The sequence below is a fragment of the Lutra lutra genome, chromosome 9 (assembly GCF_902655055.1).
Source record: "Lutra lutra chromosome 9, mLutLut1.2, whole genome shotgun sequence".
Lineage (NCBI taxonomy): Eukaryota > Metazoa > Chordata > Mammalia > Carnivora > Mustelidae > Lutra > Lutra lutra.
This window is the reverse complement of record NC_062286.1, coordinates 89,565,529-89,583,377: the sequence shown is the minus strand read 5'-3', so window position 1 is coordinate 89,583,377 and position 17,849 is coordinate 89,565,529. Positions and strand designations below refer to the sequence as shown.

The 17,849-nt window shown below is 36.0% G+C and overlaps 1 protein-coding gene and 1 pseudogene across 7 annotated transcripts in view; both read right to left on the bottom strand.

Annotated features, from left to right (window-relative positions):
* CCDC138 (coiled-coil domain containing 138) overlaps positions 1 to 17,849 on the bottom strand; it is a 121,006-nt gene that overhangs the window by 81,302 nt on the left and 21,855 nt on the right. For all 7 annotated transcript variants that reach the window (XM_047746184.1, XM_047746185.1, XM_047746182.1 and 4 more), the window contains exons 7-10: positions 13,597 to 13,716; positions 7,309 to 7,386; positions 7,094 to 7,201; positions 2,386 to 2,550 (exon numbers count right to left, since the gene is read on the bottom strand). In XM_047746184.1, coding sequence (XP_047602140.1) covers positions 2,386 to 2,550; positions 7,094 to 7,201; positions 7,309 to 7,386; positions 13,597 to 13,716 — 471 coding nt within the window. The remainder of the gene's footprint in view (positions 1 to 2,385; positions 2,551 to 7,093; positions 7,202 to 7,308; positions 7,387 to 13,596; positions 13,717 to 17,849) is intronic.
* LOC125108818 (ubiquitin thioesterase OTUB1-like) lies at positions 4,994 to 6,635 on the bottom strand (annotated as a pseudogene).

Sequence of the window (17,849 nt, the reverse complement as noted above, 5' to 3'; positions counted from 1 at the left end):
AGAACTGCTCAAACTCAACACCCAAAGAACAAATATTAGAATTATCAAACTCAAACACCCAAAGAACCAGTCCAGAAACGGGTAGAAGACATGAACAGACATTTCTCCAAAAAAGACATCCAAATGGCCAACAGACACATGAAAAAGGGCTCGACATCACTTGGAATCAGGGAAATACAAGTCAAAATAATAATGAGATATCACCTCACACCAGTCAGGATGGCTAAAATTAACAAGTCAGGAAACGACAGGTGTTGGCGAGGATGCAGAGAAAGGGGAACCCTCCTACACTGTTGATGGGAATGCAAGCTGGCGCAGCCACTCTGGAAAACAGTATGGAGGTTCCTCAAAAAGTTGGAAATAGAGCTACCCTTCGACCCAGCAGTTGCACTAGTGGGTATTTACTCCTAAGATACAAATGTAGTGATCTGAAGGGGCACCTGCACCTGAATGTTTATAGCAGCAATGTCCACAATAGCCAAACTATGGGAAGAGCCTAGATGTTCATCAACAGGCAAATGGATAAAAGCAGATGTGGGGTGTGTGTCTGTGTGTGTGTGTGTGTGTATACAATGTTTTGAAACTAGAACTATGCACACACACGTACACACAGTGGAATACTATGCAGTCACCAAAAAAAGAAATCTTGCCATGTGCAATGACATGGATGTTACTAGAGGGTATTATGCTAAACAAAGTAAGTCAATCAAAGAAAGACAATTATCATATGATCTAACTGATATGTAGAATTTGAGAAACAAGGCAGAGGGTCATAGGAGAGGGGAAAATGAAACAAGATGAAACCAGAGTGGGAGACAAATCAGAAGACACTCTTAATCTCAGGAAACAAACTGAGGGTTGCTGGAGGGAGGGGGGTAGGAGGGCTAGGGTAGTTGGGTGACAGACATCGGGGAGGGTATGTGCTATGGTGAGCACTGTGAATTGTGTAAGATTGATGAATCACAGACCTGTACCCCTGAAACAAATAATACATTATATGTTAATAAATCAGAAAAAAAAAAGGCATCCACATTGATCAGGAAGAAGTTAAACTGTCACTGAAGTTCCTTCAAAACCTATTATAACTGATAAATGAATTCAGTAAAGTTGCAGGATAAAAAATTAATATACAGAAATTGGTTGCATTTCTATAAACTAATAATGAAGAAGTGGTAGGAGAGATTAAGAAAACAATCCCATTTACAACTGCACCAAAAGGAATAAAATACCTAGGAATAAACTTAACCAAGGCGCTAAAGACCTGTACTCTGAAAACTATAAAACAACGATGAAAGAAACTGAAGATGACACAAACAAATGGAAAGATATTCTGTGCTCACTTACTGTTGGAATTAAATATTGTTAAAATGTCTAAACATTCAACACAATCCCAATCAAAATACCAACAGCAGGGACACCTGGGTGGCTCAGTTGGTTAAGCAGCTGAAGAAATGAAGAAAAGACTTAAATATAACTAAAACCAAATAATTTATAGAAGCATTACTTGGCTTATGGTCTTTTTACTCCATCTTCAAAGCCAGCAAGCATGGGCTGAGTCTCTGACCTGCTTTTTTGCTCTTTTGTCTGGTTAAAAGCTCACAGGTTACTGGGCCTACCCAGACCATTCTGGTCAATCTCTAGTGGAAGGTCAGCTGATTAGCAGCTGTACTCACTTCTGCCACAGAACATAAGATACAGGGATGAGGATATGAACACCTTGAAGGCCATTATTCTGCCAAGCAGAAAATGCATTTAGAAGAAACATTTTAGGTAAGTGTGGAAACTGGAAATAATTTTCTAAAATGGAACCCTGACCAATATTTAGCAATTACAAAATTATTTCTGAAAACATTAAACCAAATGTTAGATGTCTACTCTTAGAAGTTTTAATATATTTCTTGCAGAATATAATTGTCAACCTCTAATGACCACATACACTAACTAGAAATCATGAGTACCAATATCCAAATTAATGTCTGTAACTTAAGAAAAGGGTTACTTCCTTTTGTTAATGAGAAGCCCTTTGCAAATACTTTCCATCCCTTCATGACAAAAAACAAAACAAAATTATTTTAGTGGAATTTGAGTCTTAAAATAATGTGTGTTCAGGAATTCTATCACTGATCATCTGCCTAACTAGTATAAAATTATTGTTGCTATTTTTAGAGTTAAGTTCTTAACTTCTAGTCTCTATTTTTAAAAAGAAATTTCAAATAAAAGTATGAATTAATTTTAATTAAGTCTGGAATGAATCTTTTTAGAACTATTGGTATGGTCAATTTTCTACCAAAAAAGACTTTCAATATTTTTTCCTCTTATAACACATACATCAGGCTTTCTAGTAGTAATCTTCATGAATCATATATATCAAACCAAAAAACAAACCTTTACACACTTCTCCTGAATATCATTTCTCTGAGAAGCAAATTTGAGTAGCGGCTTTTCACCATCCATTCCAGATTCTTCACTTTTTATTTTACTAAGGTGATGATCTGAAATCCAATCCATGAAGACAGTTAAAAGTTCATAAACTTGTGCATTAAGTGGTACCTATAGGTAAAAAAGTAAATCAAACATTTATTTCCATCCATAACCTCAAAATTTTAAGAGCAAGTTTTAAATTTAGGGATCACAGAATAATTTACCTAATGGTCACTATAATATGCACTGAATGAAAAAGCTTCCCCGAACAAAGGAAATTCCAAATCAAACATCTCCACTTAACATAAGAAACATGTTAAAGGATGGCTGAGAGAAAGAGAGAAAACCCATCTTAAAAAGGAAATTGAGGACTGACTGGGTGGCTCAGTTGGTTAGGCATCTGACTCTTGATCTTAGCTCAGGTCTTGATCAGGGTTGTGAGTTCAAGCCCTGTACTGGACTCCATCAAGAGTGTGGAGCCTACTTGGAAGGAAGGAAGGAAGGAAGGAAGGAAGGAAGGAAGGAAGGAAGGAAGGGAAAAAGGGAAAGGAAACTGAAGGATGCCTGGATGGCTTAGTCTGTTAAGCATCTGCCTTCAGGGTCCTGGGATCAAGCCCCACGTCAGGCTCCCTGCTCAGCGGAGAGCCTGCTTCTCCCTCTGAATGCTGCAGCTCCTGCTTGTGCTCTCTCTCTCTAAAAAATAAATAAAATCTTAAAAAAAAAAAAAGAGGAAATTCAAAGAACCAAGACTTATTGCCAAAAAAAAAAAAAAAAAAAGAATTTTCATAAAAATTCTTTTTCCAAGTTTGAAACACAGAAAAGTAAAATTGGCCTTAACTCAGGAGCAAAAACCATCATAACGAAGATTTTAACAAGTTTAAAGGTTTAGAAAGTTAAACAATTTCTACCATGGAACTTATTTTCTTCTTCCCAAAGAATTTTTTTTTCTTTTTTTTTATAACATTCTATAAACAGAATATGAAACTTTTCCTGGAAATCCTGTTCTCTCAGAGTCCATCAAAATGTGAGGTGAAGAATAAGAAAAAAATTCCATAAAAATATATAAATTCAATTACACTGATTTAGCACTCCTTCAAATAACTTTTAGTCAATTTCATTCTACATTTATCACACATCTACCTTAAACAGGGAACTATGCTAGATTTAGTTTCTAAGAAATCTGAAAAGACAGAACTATAAAAGCAAATAAACAAAAAGGTAACATTAACCAGATAGCAATCCACAAAATCAAAATCAGATTATTAAAAACAGAGTTGCATTATTCTGGACAAGGATAATATTTTAATTTATAATTTATATTAAATTTAACTGACATATATTATTAGTTTCAGAGGTAGAATTCGATGACTCCTAAATAATATGCCATTGTATATACATATCACATCTGCTTTATCCATTCTTCTGCTGATGGACATCTAGACTCCTTCCATAGTTTGGCTATTGTGGACATTGCTGCTATGAACACTGGGGTGCATGTGCCCCTTCAAATCACTATTTTTGCATCCTTTGGATCAATACCTAAAAAGTGCAATTGCCAAGTCATAGGGCAGCTCTATTTTTAATTTTTTGAGGAACTGCCACACTGTTTTCCAGAGTGGCTGCACCAGCTTGCATTCCTACCAACAGTGCAAGAGGCTTCTCCTTTTCTCTATATCCTCGCCAACATCTGTTGTTTCCTAACTTGTTCATTTTAGCCATTCTGACTGGCGTGAGGTGGTATCTCATTGTGGTGTTGATTTCTATTTCCCTGGTGCTGAGTGATGTTGAGCCATTTTTTTCATGTGTCTGATGGCCATTTGTATGTTTTCTTTGGAAAAATGTCTGTTCATGTCTTCTGCCCATTTCTTGACTGGATTTTTGGTTTTTTGGGTACTGAGCTTGGTAAGCTTTCTAGATTTGGGACACTAGCCCTTTATCTGATAGGCCTTTGCAAATATCTTCTCCCATTCTGTAGACTGACTTTTTAAGCTTTGCTGACTGTGTCCTTTGCAGTGGAGAAGCTTTTCATCTTGATAAAGTCCTAATAGTTCAGTTTTGCTTTTGTTTCTCTTGCATTTGGAGACATGTCTAGCAAGAAGTTATTGCAGCAAAGGTCGAAGAGGTTACTGCCCGTGTTGTCCTCTAGGATTTTGATGCATTCCTGTCTCACATTTACGTCTTTCAACCATTCTGAGTTTATTTTTGTGTATGGTGTAAGAAAGTGGTTGTTTCATTCTTCTGCATGTGGCTGTCCAATTTTCCCAACACCATTTGTTGAAGATATGGTCTTTTTTCCACTGCATATTCTTTCCTATTTGTTGATGATTAGTTGACCATAGAGTTGAGGGTCCATTTCTGGGTTCTCTATTCTGTTCCACTGATCTATGTGTCTGTTTTTCTGCCAGTACCATACAGTCTTAATGACTAAAACTTTGTAATACAGCTTGAAGTCCAGAATTGTGAAGCCTCCAGCTTTGGTTTTCTTTTTCAACATTCCTTTGGCCATTTGGGGTCTTTTCTGCTTGCAAACAAATTTTAGGATTGTTCTGAACAGGGGTAATTTTAACCTGTTTTCTTCAAATAGAGACTTTACATAATAACTTCAATCATCTTAAGTACTAAGTATAAAGGCATCCCCTTTAATAAAACATGGAACGTTGTATGACAGGAAGAAGGTGAGGGTAGGAGTAGTGAAATATTTTCATTTACAACCACAAAAAAAATTTCTATACATATGTGTTACCTGGCAGAGGGCAGTGGCAGGACAAAGCTGGCCCTATTTGTACACAAAATCATAGGTCCTGGACAGGAGAGAAGGTAGACCTTGGGTTTGGAGCCTCAGGAAAGATGTGCAGGTTGGTCTTGATGCCTTTGCTATGGTCCCCTCCACCCACCCAGATGGAAACCCTGAGGGCCTGGGCCAGCAGGATGGTGTGGATGTGGTTATTGTCCCTTTACATGACCTCTACCTCCTGGTGGCAGAACTCCTTGACAGTCTGCCCGCTCTCAATGGGCACTTCTCACACTACAGGTAGCCTGAGGTGAGCAGCTGCAGAGAGACTAACAGAAAGTCCAAGGTCCTCTAGTTGCTAAAGGAGGCCAACAGATTGACTACTGAGGTATGCTTCTCCATTTGCTCAATCAGGTCTGTAAAACATGGGTGGAAATGTTTAAACTGCGAACCCAGTAAAGGCCTGGGAGACGAGGTCCTCTTTGATCTTGGCAGACACAGGTTTGAATTGCTAAAACTTCTTGCTCACATTCAGCAGCACCTCCAGGTGCAAGCATCCAAAAGCACAAGAGAAGCAGTTCACATAAAGCCTGGTCTTACAGATGTAGAAGAACTTTTGGTAAAGATGCTCAATCTTCTGTTGACAGATGTCATCCTCAGTGTACTCCCTGTACAGAATGTCAGCTCCAACAGCTCCAAGAAAGAGAGTTCTGCACAGCAATCTTTTATTGAATTTGGTCCTGCTGAGCCATGGTATCTTCATCATAGGCCAGCCAGACAGTTAACACCTTTAGAGTCACACCGCCCAATGGTGGCTCCTGATTTTGTTACTGAGATTCCTCTACAACTATCTTTAAATGATGCTGTATTCCTACTTTAGGAAAATAACTAGAGGATTTATCAAAATTATTAACAGCCTACAGTGAGGTATCACTAGCCACCCATTGAAAAGGTCAAAATGAAAAAGAGTGAAAATACCAAATGTTGGCATAGTTGTGGAGTAACTAACATTCAAACATTGCTAGTAGGAGTATAAAATGGTATAACTGCTTCGGAAAACCGGCAGTTTCACAAAGAGTCAAGTATATATGACCCAGAAATTCCAGTCTTGGTTGTATTTCCAAGGGGAATGAAAACATCTGTCCACTAAAAGCTTTGTACGTAAACATTCTTAGCGGCTTTTTTCGTAATAGACAAAAGGTAGGAATAACCCAGGTGTCTATTAAAAGAAGAATGGATAAGCAAATTGTTATCTATTCATATAGTGGAATACTACCGAGCAATAGAGGAACAAACTACTGATACACCCAATGTCATGATGAGCAAAATAAGCCTTACATAAATGAGTGCATACTATACAACCCCAATGACTGAAGTTCTAAAATAGTTCTAAATTAGTTCTAAAATAGTTCTAAAATTAATTTATGGTGATAGAAATCAGATTAACAGCTACCTCTAGCAGGGAAGAACTGAGAAGGGACATAAGGGAACTTTTTACGGTGATGGAAATGTTCTATTTCTAGTTGCAGGTTACATGAATATAGGCATTTGTCAAAACTGACTGAGCTATATACTTAACGGTCTCTGCATTATATTACTGTATGTAATTTATACCTCAAAGTAAAAAAGTCCTTAGAAAAAATTAGTAAATAAAGCCCATTCAGGCATGGATTACAGTCTTGACAGAAAACATGGAAAGCTTGTGGAATCTTAAAACACAACGAAAAACAAAGCTCTTATTAGGCTTAAGGTCTGTGCCTGAAGCACTTGTTTTGCTTTTGTAAATAAAAGCATACTAGAAATATTATACAGATATTTCTCTGTAAAGGAATTATTATGGTAAACCCTTTCATACCAAAATGATGTCTGCCAAAAATAGATTCAAGAACAAAGAGAAAATGTCTTTGTTTTCTATTGGAGAAATTTTCAATCATATCATACCTTGTGAGTTTTTGAGACTGGGACTTTATCTTGTTTTAAACTTTTCGTTTCATTAGCAGCATGTGAATTTCCTTTCAATCTCTGTATTGTCATAAACTCATACTTCCTCTGCAACAGTACATATCCATGAATTAAAATACAATTGTATGAAAGGTGAGAAAAATCCAAAAGCAATCATTTAAAATTCACTTGTGTCAAAAGAGAAGACAACTTACCTGTAAATTATCTAAACGAGCTTGAACTCTCTTAGCCTGAATCTCCATCTTTTTGTTTTCTTCACTTACTTCATTTAACTAAAGTGAGAAAACATTAAATACTTCAATATAAAACTTAAGCTGATTTCATACTAAAGGTTTCACAAATATATTATCTAGTCTATATAACCAAACAGTGTAACAAAACAGAGGCAGCATTCATAATTAAAGAAGATCACTGCTCATAGTAATTAGACTTATGGAAATCATTTTGAAATGTATAAAAATAGTGTATCACTATGATATACACCTGAAACAGGATATTGTATGACAATTATACTTTAATAAAAAAATAAAAATTTTAATTTAAAAAAATAGCTAAAATCATCATTTGTCCCTAAAGTACTAATAGTATCTAAGTTTAACTTCATTCTATTTGCAAGTCTCTTGACATCTTACAAGTATATATTTTAATGGGAAATGTCTTTAAATCGAACTTTTTATGTATATACAGAAAAGTGTACAAATCATTAAGTATGCAGTATAAAGAATTATTGAAATTGGATTAAATATATAAATTTAGGAAGAAGTGACATGTTTACAAACACTAAGTCTTCACAGCATTCCATTTATCTAGGTTTTATTTATTTTCTCTTAATGTTTTGTACTTTTCAGTATATGTGTTAGTTATAAATTAATAAATATTTCTTTTAAATTTATTCCTGGATAGCTATGCTTTTTGATTCTATTATCTGTGGTATCTTTCAATAAACAACACTATTTGATTACTGTTGGCATATAAAAATACACTTGATTTTTGTGTATTGAATTCACATCCAAGGATTCTCCTATATTTGCTTTATTCTAAATTGTTTGTATATTTATTTGGATACCTGTGTATACAATTACATAATCATGTTATCAGTAGATAATTCTTACTTCTTCCTTTCCAATCCTTATTTCCTAATTTTTTCCCCTATTGCACTGACTAGTACAGTGTTCAATAGAAACAGTAACAGTGAGGGGCACCTGAGAGGCTCAGTGGGTTAAGCCTCTGCCTTCAGCCCAGGTCATGATTTCAGGGTCCTGGGATTGAGCCCTGCATCAGGCTCTCTCTCTCTGCCTGCCTCTCTGCCTACTTGTGATCTCTGTCAATCAAATAAATAAATAAAAATCTTAAAAAAAAAAAAAAAAAGAAAAAGAAACAGTAACAGTAAGCACACTTGCTTCCTTCTGATTTTAGAGGAAAAACAATAACAAGTATGATTTTGTTGTTGGGTTTTTTTGCAGCTACCTTATCAAATTTAAATTCTTTTATTACTAGTATCATGAGTTAGTGCTGAATTTTATTATCAATAGAAATAACATGATTTTTCTCCTTTTATCAGATGTTAATTTTCAAATAATAAACCACAATTTTCAAATGATAAACTTTGTTTTCCTGTACTAAATCCACTTAGTTATATTATTTTTATGTATTGCTAGATTCAATTTGCTAATATTTACAATTTTTGCATCTATATTCCCATGCAACTAGCTTGAATATTTCTTTTTCTGTAATAATCTTGATACATTTAGTTTCAAGGTTATCCTGGCCTCATACAAGGAGGGTTTTTCTCTTTTTCTATTTATATTTAGGTATGTGATGTTTTCTCCTTAAAAGAAAGTCTTAAGTCTTACTGCTCCTTTTATCTTTATCTAATGTTTTCAGCAGTCTGAAATCAATGTTCTTATGTATGGTTTTCCTCAACATTTATCCTGCTTAGGCTTAACATAATTTATTGTTTTTACAAGTTTTACAAATTTATTTTTTTACAAGTTTTTGTCCTATGATCTCTTTTTGAACTCCCATGTTGAAAATTTTAACTGAACATATCTCTTTTATAAATTTGTTTATTCTTTCTCCACTCAATGTTTTTATTTCAAAACTTTTTAGGATCAATAGGAAATGATCTTCCAGTTCATTAATCCTGTCTTCTGCTGTGTCTCATCTGCTATTAAACCCATTCGCTGGAGTTCTGAAATTCAATTAGTGTATTTTTAAGTTTCAGAATTTCATTTTAATTCCTTTTTATAAATTCTCCTTCTCTAATGAAGTTCCCAATCTTTTTTTCTACTTTCTTGAACATATTAATCATTATTTTAAAGTCACTGCCTACTAGGTCCAATATCTTGATCATTGCTAGAATATTCATATTGTTTTGGGCATTTTTGTTCCCTTTATATTGAGTTATGTGATTCTGTCTTTTTATAATTTTTAGTAAATTCTAGTTAGTTAACATGCAGTTCAATATTGGTTTCATGAGTAGAATACAGTGATTCATGTGATTCTTTTAATGTAATGATTAATTTTGTATAGAATGACAAAGAAAATTTATAAATTTTGTACATAATAATTTTCTTTCAGAGCGGGCTCATTCTTTTCTTTGCTAGATACCCCAAATGGGGACTGATTACCTTATTCTAAACAGGAACTAAGATCAGTTAAGACCACATTTCAGCTTCAGGAGGGTTCCATATCTATAATTTGCCTCTTCCTAGGATGCAACCCTGATCCTTTCAAATGAAAGTCTATGGTATTCACAAGGACCTTAAAGCCTCATGAGTCCTGAATATTAATCCTTGACTCCTCAGCTTGTTAAGACTTAATGGAAATTGTTTTATTATTATTATCATTATTGTTATTATTGCAGACTTATGTCCAATACTACCACAAATTACTATGCAAGTCAGTCACAGAAATAACTTACCTTTTTATTTAGCAATTTTAAAATATAGTTAAGCTTTGAACCATGATGGTCATCAACCCCTGGGCAATAAAAAATTCACATAGAACTTTTCACTCCCCAAAACACTTTAATAGTAGCTTAATGTTGACAAGGAGCCTTAGTGATAACATAAAGTCAATTAACACATACTTTTTATGTTATATGTATTATATACAATGTTCTTATATTGAAGTAGGTTGGAGAAAACAACAGGTTATTAGGAAAATCATAAGGAGAGACATTCCAAGATGGCGGAAAAGCAGGAGCTCTTAGTTTTGTCTGGTCCCAGGAATTCAGCTAGAGAGCTATCAAATCATTTGGAACTCCTGTGAACTGAACCAGAGCTCTAAGAAAAGAATTGCTGTAATTCTACAAATAGAAAAGCAACCACTTTGTGCAAGGTAGGAGGTGTGGCAAAGTGAATCCTAGGCAATATATTGGAAGATAAACCACAAGACCCATGGAGACCCACGAGACCATGTGGTATATATATACAATGCAATAATACTTAACCATCAGAAAGGATGAAATCTTTTCATTTACATTGACATGGATGGAACTGGAGGGCATTATGCTGAGTGAATAAGTTAATCAGAGAAAGACAATTATATGATCTCACTCATGTAGAATTTAAGAAACAAAACAGAGGATTATAGCAGAAGGAGGGAAAAATAAGACAAAATCTGAGAGGGAGACAAATGAGAGACTCTTAATCAAAGGAAACTAATTGAGCGTTGCTGGAGGGGAAGGGGATGGGGATGGGGCGATGAGGTAACTGGGTGATAGACATTAAGGAACATGATATAATGAGCACTGGGTATTAGGTAAGACTGAGGAATCACTGAACTCTACTTCTGAAACTAATACTATAAGAATTAATGGAATTTACATTAAAAAAAAAAAGAGAAGAGAAAAAAAAGAACATCAAAAAAAGAAAAAAAATGAAGAGGGGTGGATGCTGAGACGGGGAGGAGAAAGGGAACAAAGTGACCCAGATCAGCAGAGCATACTCTTGAGAAGCGGTGGGAAAATGCAATTCCTGGCCTGATCTTTGTCATATCCAGGATTACTAAAGGAGAATAATTCTCCTGAATATAATGAGAAAAAAATATAATAAAAGTAAGATGGTAGACTCTGACATGAAAAAGAAAGAGAAAATCATAAGAGAAAATATGTACAATATTGTACTGCATTTATAAAAAAAAAAAACAACTTCATGTAAGTGGAACACAGTTCAAACCCATGATATTCAATGGTCAACTGTATATGTGTGTGTATATATATACACATATATATGCATATATATATAATTCATCATACCAAAAGCTGGCAAACTATAGCCCATGGATCAAATCTGAACGCTTATTGTTATAAATAGCATCTTACAGCCATGCTCATTCACTTACTTATTGCCTATAGCTACTTTTGCATTATGTCAGAATTGAGGCATGACAGACTATATGTCTCACAGAGGCCAAAATATTTACTATTTCATCCTTAAAGAATAAAATTGCTGACTCCTCATTTACACTAAACAGAGTAACCATAAAAACGCATTCTGCCCTCTGGTACCAAAGGGTTTCTCCCAAGCTCTTTCAGTTTGGTCACACTAGATCAAAAATCCAATTATCATTAGGTCTATCACTTAATAATTCACATTTCCACTTCACTCACCACACACCCAAACAAACATACAAAATTATTAAGAAATAAAGAAACCCTTCTCAAAAAAAAGAGTGCTAGAGTTGTATAGTGAAAGAAAATTATATAGTGAAACACTTCGTGTTGAGCACAGCATACCATATAACATTGTCAAATCATTATGTTTTACACCTGAAACTAATATGTCTTGTGTCAAGCAACCGTACTTCAATTAAAAAGAGAGAGAGGGGGCGCCTGGGTGGCTCAGTGGGTTAAGCCGCTGCCTTCGGCTCAGGTCATGATCCCAGGGTCCTGGGATCGAGCCCCGCATCGGGCTCTCTGCTCAGCGGGGAGCCTGCTTCCTCCTCTCTCTCTGCCTGCCTCTCTGCCTGCTTGTGATCTCTCTCTGTCAAATAAATAAATAAAATCTTAAAAAAAAAAAAAAAAAGAGGGGGGGGGTGCCCGGGTGCCTCAGTTGGTTAGGCGGCTGTCTTCAGCTCAGGGTGTGATCCCAGGGTCCTGGGATTGAGTTCCTCATCAGGCTCTCTGCTCAGTGGGGAGTTTTCTCCTTCCTCTCCCTCTGCCCCACCCCCTGGCTTGTGCTCTCTCCTCTTGCTCTCTCTCTCTCAAATAAATAAGATCTTTTTTTTTTTTTTAAAGATTTTATTTATTTATTTGACAGAGAGAAATCACAAGTAGGCAGAGAGGCAGGCAGAGAGAGAGGAGGAAGCAGGCTCCCCGCTGAGCAGAAAGCCCGATGTGGGGCTCGAACCCAGGACCTGGGATCATGACCCGAGCCAAAGGCAGCGGCCCAACCCACTGAGCCACCCAGGCGCCCCTAAATAAGATCTTTTAAAAAGAGAGAGAGAACACACTAGATTGAGAGTGTGATGGGAACAAGTAATCTCTCCAGGGATAAAGCTGGCTTCCAAACAACAGTAAGTGAAGGCCATCCCTACTTCTACTGTGGGAGGCCATAAATGAATTCAGGGAAGCCAAAGAACTTAGATCAAATGAGAAATGTACCTAGTTGTCATTGCCAGTGAGAAAGGTTGTTAACAAGCAGTAACTATAGGATATCAAAAACAGAAACTAAAAACATACAGCTACCTAAGGAATTCCAGGATGCAAATTATCTCTGAGAGTCTGACCTTAGTTACATTTTAGAATCCATGAAGTCTTCCAGCCCAAAGTTTTCATTTTTGAAGTGACTGGGTTTACCCCAATTTCTGCTCACCTACTTCTCCTCTTTACACAAATACAAACATAATCATTCTCCTGTCTCCCTCGAACGTATTCTTTGCCATCTTTCAGTCAAAAACTGGTGAAAGTTAAGAAAAAAAAAAAGAAAAAGAGATACAACCCACAAATATATTTGCTTTGCAACTTCAGTTTTATTAAGCAGTAACCTAGATCATATCACTTACATAATCACAGTACAATATGACAGCCCTCTGTATGATAGCACTTTGTATTCATGCTAGTACAGGGCCTAGCATATAACAGAGGTCCAAAAAATAAATGAATGTTAAATAAGCCGTAGTATAAAATAGCAGTTAAAAGAAGTATTAGCTAAAAACAATGCCTAAAACTCCCCAAATTATCATGTCTTTTTACTTTTTTTTGCTTGTTTTAAATCTATTAATTACTCTTATATTTAAAAAAAATTCCAAACTGCAAAAACATCTCAGCTGGATGCTAAAACAGATGATGAGAAATCAAAAGCTTAACAATACCATATTTATATTTGCAAGTATTATAGGAAATAAAGTTAGCAAATAAAGTTAATTAAAACTTTCTCTAGCTAGAATATATTCTAAGACTGATATATAATTTGTTAAATAAGATGATAAAAGTTTTAAAAATCTTATAATCTAGTATTTATTAAAATAGGTCTTACCTGCTTTTTTAAGTTATCATTCAGTTCTTTCAGTGCATCAAAAGAGGACCTTAGCCTCTTGCTTTCTTTGTTTCTTTCCTTAAGAACTTCAGTTAAGTGCTCAACTTCTGCAACATGTTGCTAGAGGGGAAAAAAAATCTGATCTAAAAATTAGGTAAGGATTCCATGTCACTAAAGCTATTGAACACAAATCAATTAAAAATTAGAACTCCTTGAATCAGGACTTTAATTAGTGCATTTAAGCATATGTGACCAATACTGCAAATAATTTATAAAAACTATATCATCAACCAATGTAATAACTAAGCATTAAAAGCATTTGTTAAGTTCCTATTAAAAAAACTATTTTGTTTCTGCTCAAAAATATCCACTGGATCACACTGAAATAATTTCTATCACATCATGGAATGATAAAACAATGAGAGATTTCTTATCTTCTTCAAGAGACTAGTCAGTTATTCATAGATTTATAAATTAAAATTTAACAAGAAACAAGATGGGATTGGGAGGGAGACAAACCATAAGTGACTCTTAATCTCACAAAACAAACTGAGGGTTGATGGGGGGAGGGGGGTTGGTGAGCGGGGGTGGAGTTATGGACACTGGGGAGGGTATGTGCTATGGTGAGTGCTGTTAAGTGTGTAAAACTGGCGATTCACAGACCTGTACCCCTGGAGATAAAAATATATGTTTATAAAAAATAAAAATAAATTAATTAATTAAAATTTAAGATTTACGTTACCCTTGAAAAGAAATATCCATAGATAGAACTAATTCCTTGTTCTAATTAAGTAGCTAAAATTGTTTACATCTCAAAAAATTTAAAAACAATAAAATTTCTCTGAGTCTCAAACTATTTTCTCTGTTTAATCAGCTTTATAAATAATTCAAATAATTTAACCGTGTTATTACATTTAAATGAGATAACACGTTTTGATTTAAAGTGTAAATATGTATAGTTTATTTCACATTTTATTCTCAATTTATTTGTAATATATTAAAACAAACAAGTTTCCATAGAAAATCAAGAAAATGAATTAATTACTTTCTTCCAAGTAATCATATAGGTACCTTAAAATAAAGCTGTTATCTTTACACTTAGTAAGAATAACAGACAAATCTAAAGAGAAAAAAAATCAAGAATAAATCTAGGATGGAAACCTCTTGAGAATCCAAGCATTTATTTTCCTGCCCTGTTTAAAATCCAATCATTTGAAAACATTAACTTTATGTAATTTTATTATTACACTAAATGATTCCTTAAAGAACTTAGTATATATAGTCACAAATAGTTATTTCAAACATTAGGTTAATATTCTCATTCTCCAAATTTTTCCAAATCCAAAAGATACTAAAAATATGGGATATGAGTTCCATCTCCAGAATGGCAAGGTAAGCCCACTACACTCTAGTTCTGTTACTGATTACAACTAAAAATCTTAAACAAAACACAAAAAAGTAACTACCGTAAGGACTGTAAAAAGTAAACAGAATCAGGGAATTGTAAAAAGGAGTGAAAACATGAAGAAGCAACCCTCAAGAGGGTGAAGTTTCCAGGATTTCTGTTTCTCTTTTTCTCTAGTAGTCTTGCCCCAACACAGGCCCCTGGCTACTAAAGTTCACCTGCAGCACAGGCTGCTAAAACTCTGAGAGAAACTCTACCCTTCCACCCAGGGATGCCAGGAAAAAGACCACGGTGAGCCAAGGGATGTGGGGAATATCAGAGAAGAGATTCAGAAAGAGCATCTTTTCATTCTGGTGTACATAAACTGTTAGGAATCTGGCTAAACCCTAAGCTGCCCAAGCACAGCACTGACAAACGCAGCAGAGCAGATCTCTCCAAAAAGTGGAGAGATCAGAGCTCAGTTTAAAAATACTACAGAAGTCTCAGACTAACCCCCCAATTCTGTAAGCACGGGAATGACACAGAGCACCATAATAAATGTCTTGAGAACTGAACTAAGATTTATGTCACTACCTGAGTATCAGACTAAACCTAAGTGTCACATGCACAAGACAACTCTGAAGCAACATTATAAAAGCTTTGAAAACTGAACTGAGATTGGGTCACTTCCCACAGAAGGTGAGAAAGAATTTTGGTCTATACCTAATCAGAATGGAGTACGAAAAATGGAGGAGGAAGATCCTTAGCTCACCTCTTCTTGTGAACACACCAAGGCTGCAACTAATGGGAGATCAACCTCCTCTGAGAATAACCTGAAGGCTACCAGAACAACTCTTCCACAGGAAAAGATACAAAGAAACAGGGACATCAAGAAGGATGGGAGAGGCAGAAATACAATCTGGTCAGAAACAAACCCTGGCAACACCAAGCAGGAGGAATAGCACTGATCTGGAGGTCCTAAGGAGTGTTGGGGTTCAAGCTCCTTATCAGGCATACTCCCACCCTTGCCCTAGGGATCTGCACTAGGAAGACTAGTCCCCATAACATCTGGCTTTGAAAATCAGCAGGGCATAAATACAGGAGTATTGAAAAATTAGCATGCCATGCATGCCCTAACTTCTGGAGAGCTGCAAGCTAGTAAGAAACCAAGACTCCACACAGAAAGGGTCTGCACACAATCTCACTCACTTCAAGACCCATCACCGAGGTAGCAGTGTGAAAAGTGCCTGCACCATATATAAGGGGTATCTACTAATTTTAGCATGTGTGCTAGAAAAGCAAGAATCTGCAGGAAATTTCTCTGGGAGAAAAAAACATGGGGTGCCATTTTGGGGGGCCCTCCTTCAGCCTAGCTGTTCCATTGCCTATGGGTGACAGTTTTAACACTCTCCATCTATCTTGCTAGCACTGTTCACCTCACTCTGGCATTCCCCTGCAAATCCACCCCACCCTTCCTATAGGCACCCCTCCTGATCCACTACACCTGGCAGGCAATCTGAGCAGCAACCACCCTGACACACCCAGTTGGCATCCTTAGTCAGGATGGGCAACCATTCAAAGAAACTCTTGTCTCAGGGAGCGGGAGCCAGCTTCACAGTCACCCACACAGACAGCAGCCATAGATGTGCCTCTCAGCCAGCATGCACCTACAGTAGTCATGGCCAGGCACTGTAGCCAGGTGGTGGCCCAGGGAATAGTCCCACCCTCAACTCTAACAGCAGGAATTATACCCCAGTCACAAGTGGAAGGCACACACATCATTCAAGTTAAACAACAAAGAAGATGAAAATAGGTTAAGGGACCTCTAGAACAATATCGAGCATACTAACAACTGCATTATAGGGGTACAGAAGAGAGAAAGAAATGGGTGGAAAATTATTTGAAGAATAGCTAAAAACTACCCTAACCTGGAGAAAGAAAGATATCCAGGTCCAGGAAGCGTAGAGAGCCCCAAAAATGAAGAACCCAAAGAGATCCATAACAAGAATCATAATAATTAAAATATCAAAAATTAAACTTAAAAAGAGAATCTTAAAAGAAGCAAGAAAAAAGCAACCAATTATATGAAAGGGAACGCTTAGGGGAACCTGGGTGGCTCAAGGGGTTGGGCATCCAACTCTTGATTTTAGCCCAGGTCATGAACTCAGGATCGTGGGATCAAGCCCCATGATGGGTTCCAGGTGCAGTTTGAGATTCTCTCTTCCTCTCCCTCTGCTCCTCCCCCAACACACACATGCGTGCATTCTCTCTTAAAGAAAGAAAGAAAGAAAGAAAGAAAGAAAGGGAACATTTAATTATGACTATCAGCTGATTTTTCACAGGCTGGAAGGCAGTGGCATGATTTAGTTGAATTGCTTAAATAAAAAAACCTTTGTGGTTGTAAACAAGAATACCTTACCCCACAAGGTTATTATCACAAGGTTATTACTCAGAACTGAAGACGACACAGGGTTTCCAAAACAACAACAACAAAAGAAGTTAGAGTCCTCACCACTGAACAAAGCCCAGATGAAATGTCAAAGGAATTTCCTTAAGTGGAAAAAAATGAGCCACAACTAGAAGTAAAAAAAAAAATCACTGAAACATTTCACTGGAAAAAGTAAACATACAGTAAAGGTAGTATATTGGTTATAAAGCTAGTATGGAGGTAAAAAACAAAGGTAGTAAAATCAACTACAGTTATAATATTTATAGTTAAAGAAAACACAAAATTAGAAGATGTAAATATGACATCCAATACATAAAATGTGGATGAGTGGAAGTAAAATGTATTGCTTTTAGAATGTGTTTAAATCTAAGTGACTATCAATTTAAAATAGAGTGCTATATACATAGGGTGTTATATTTG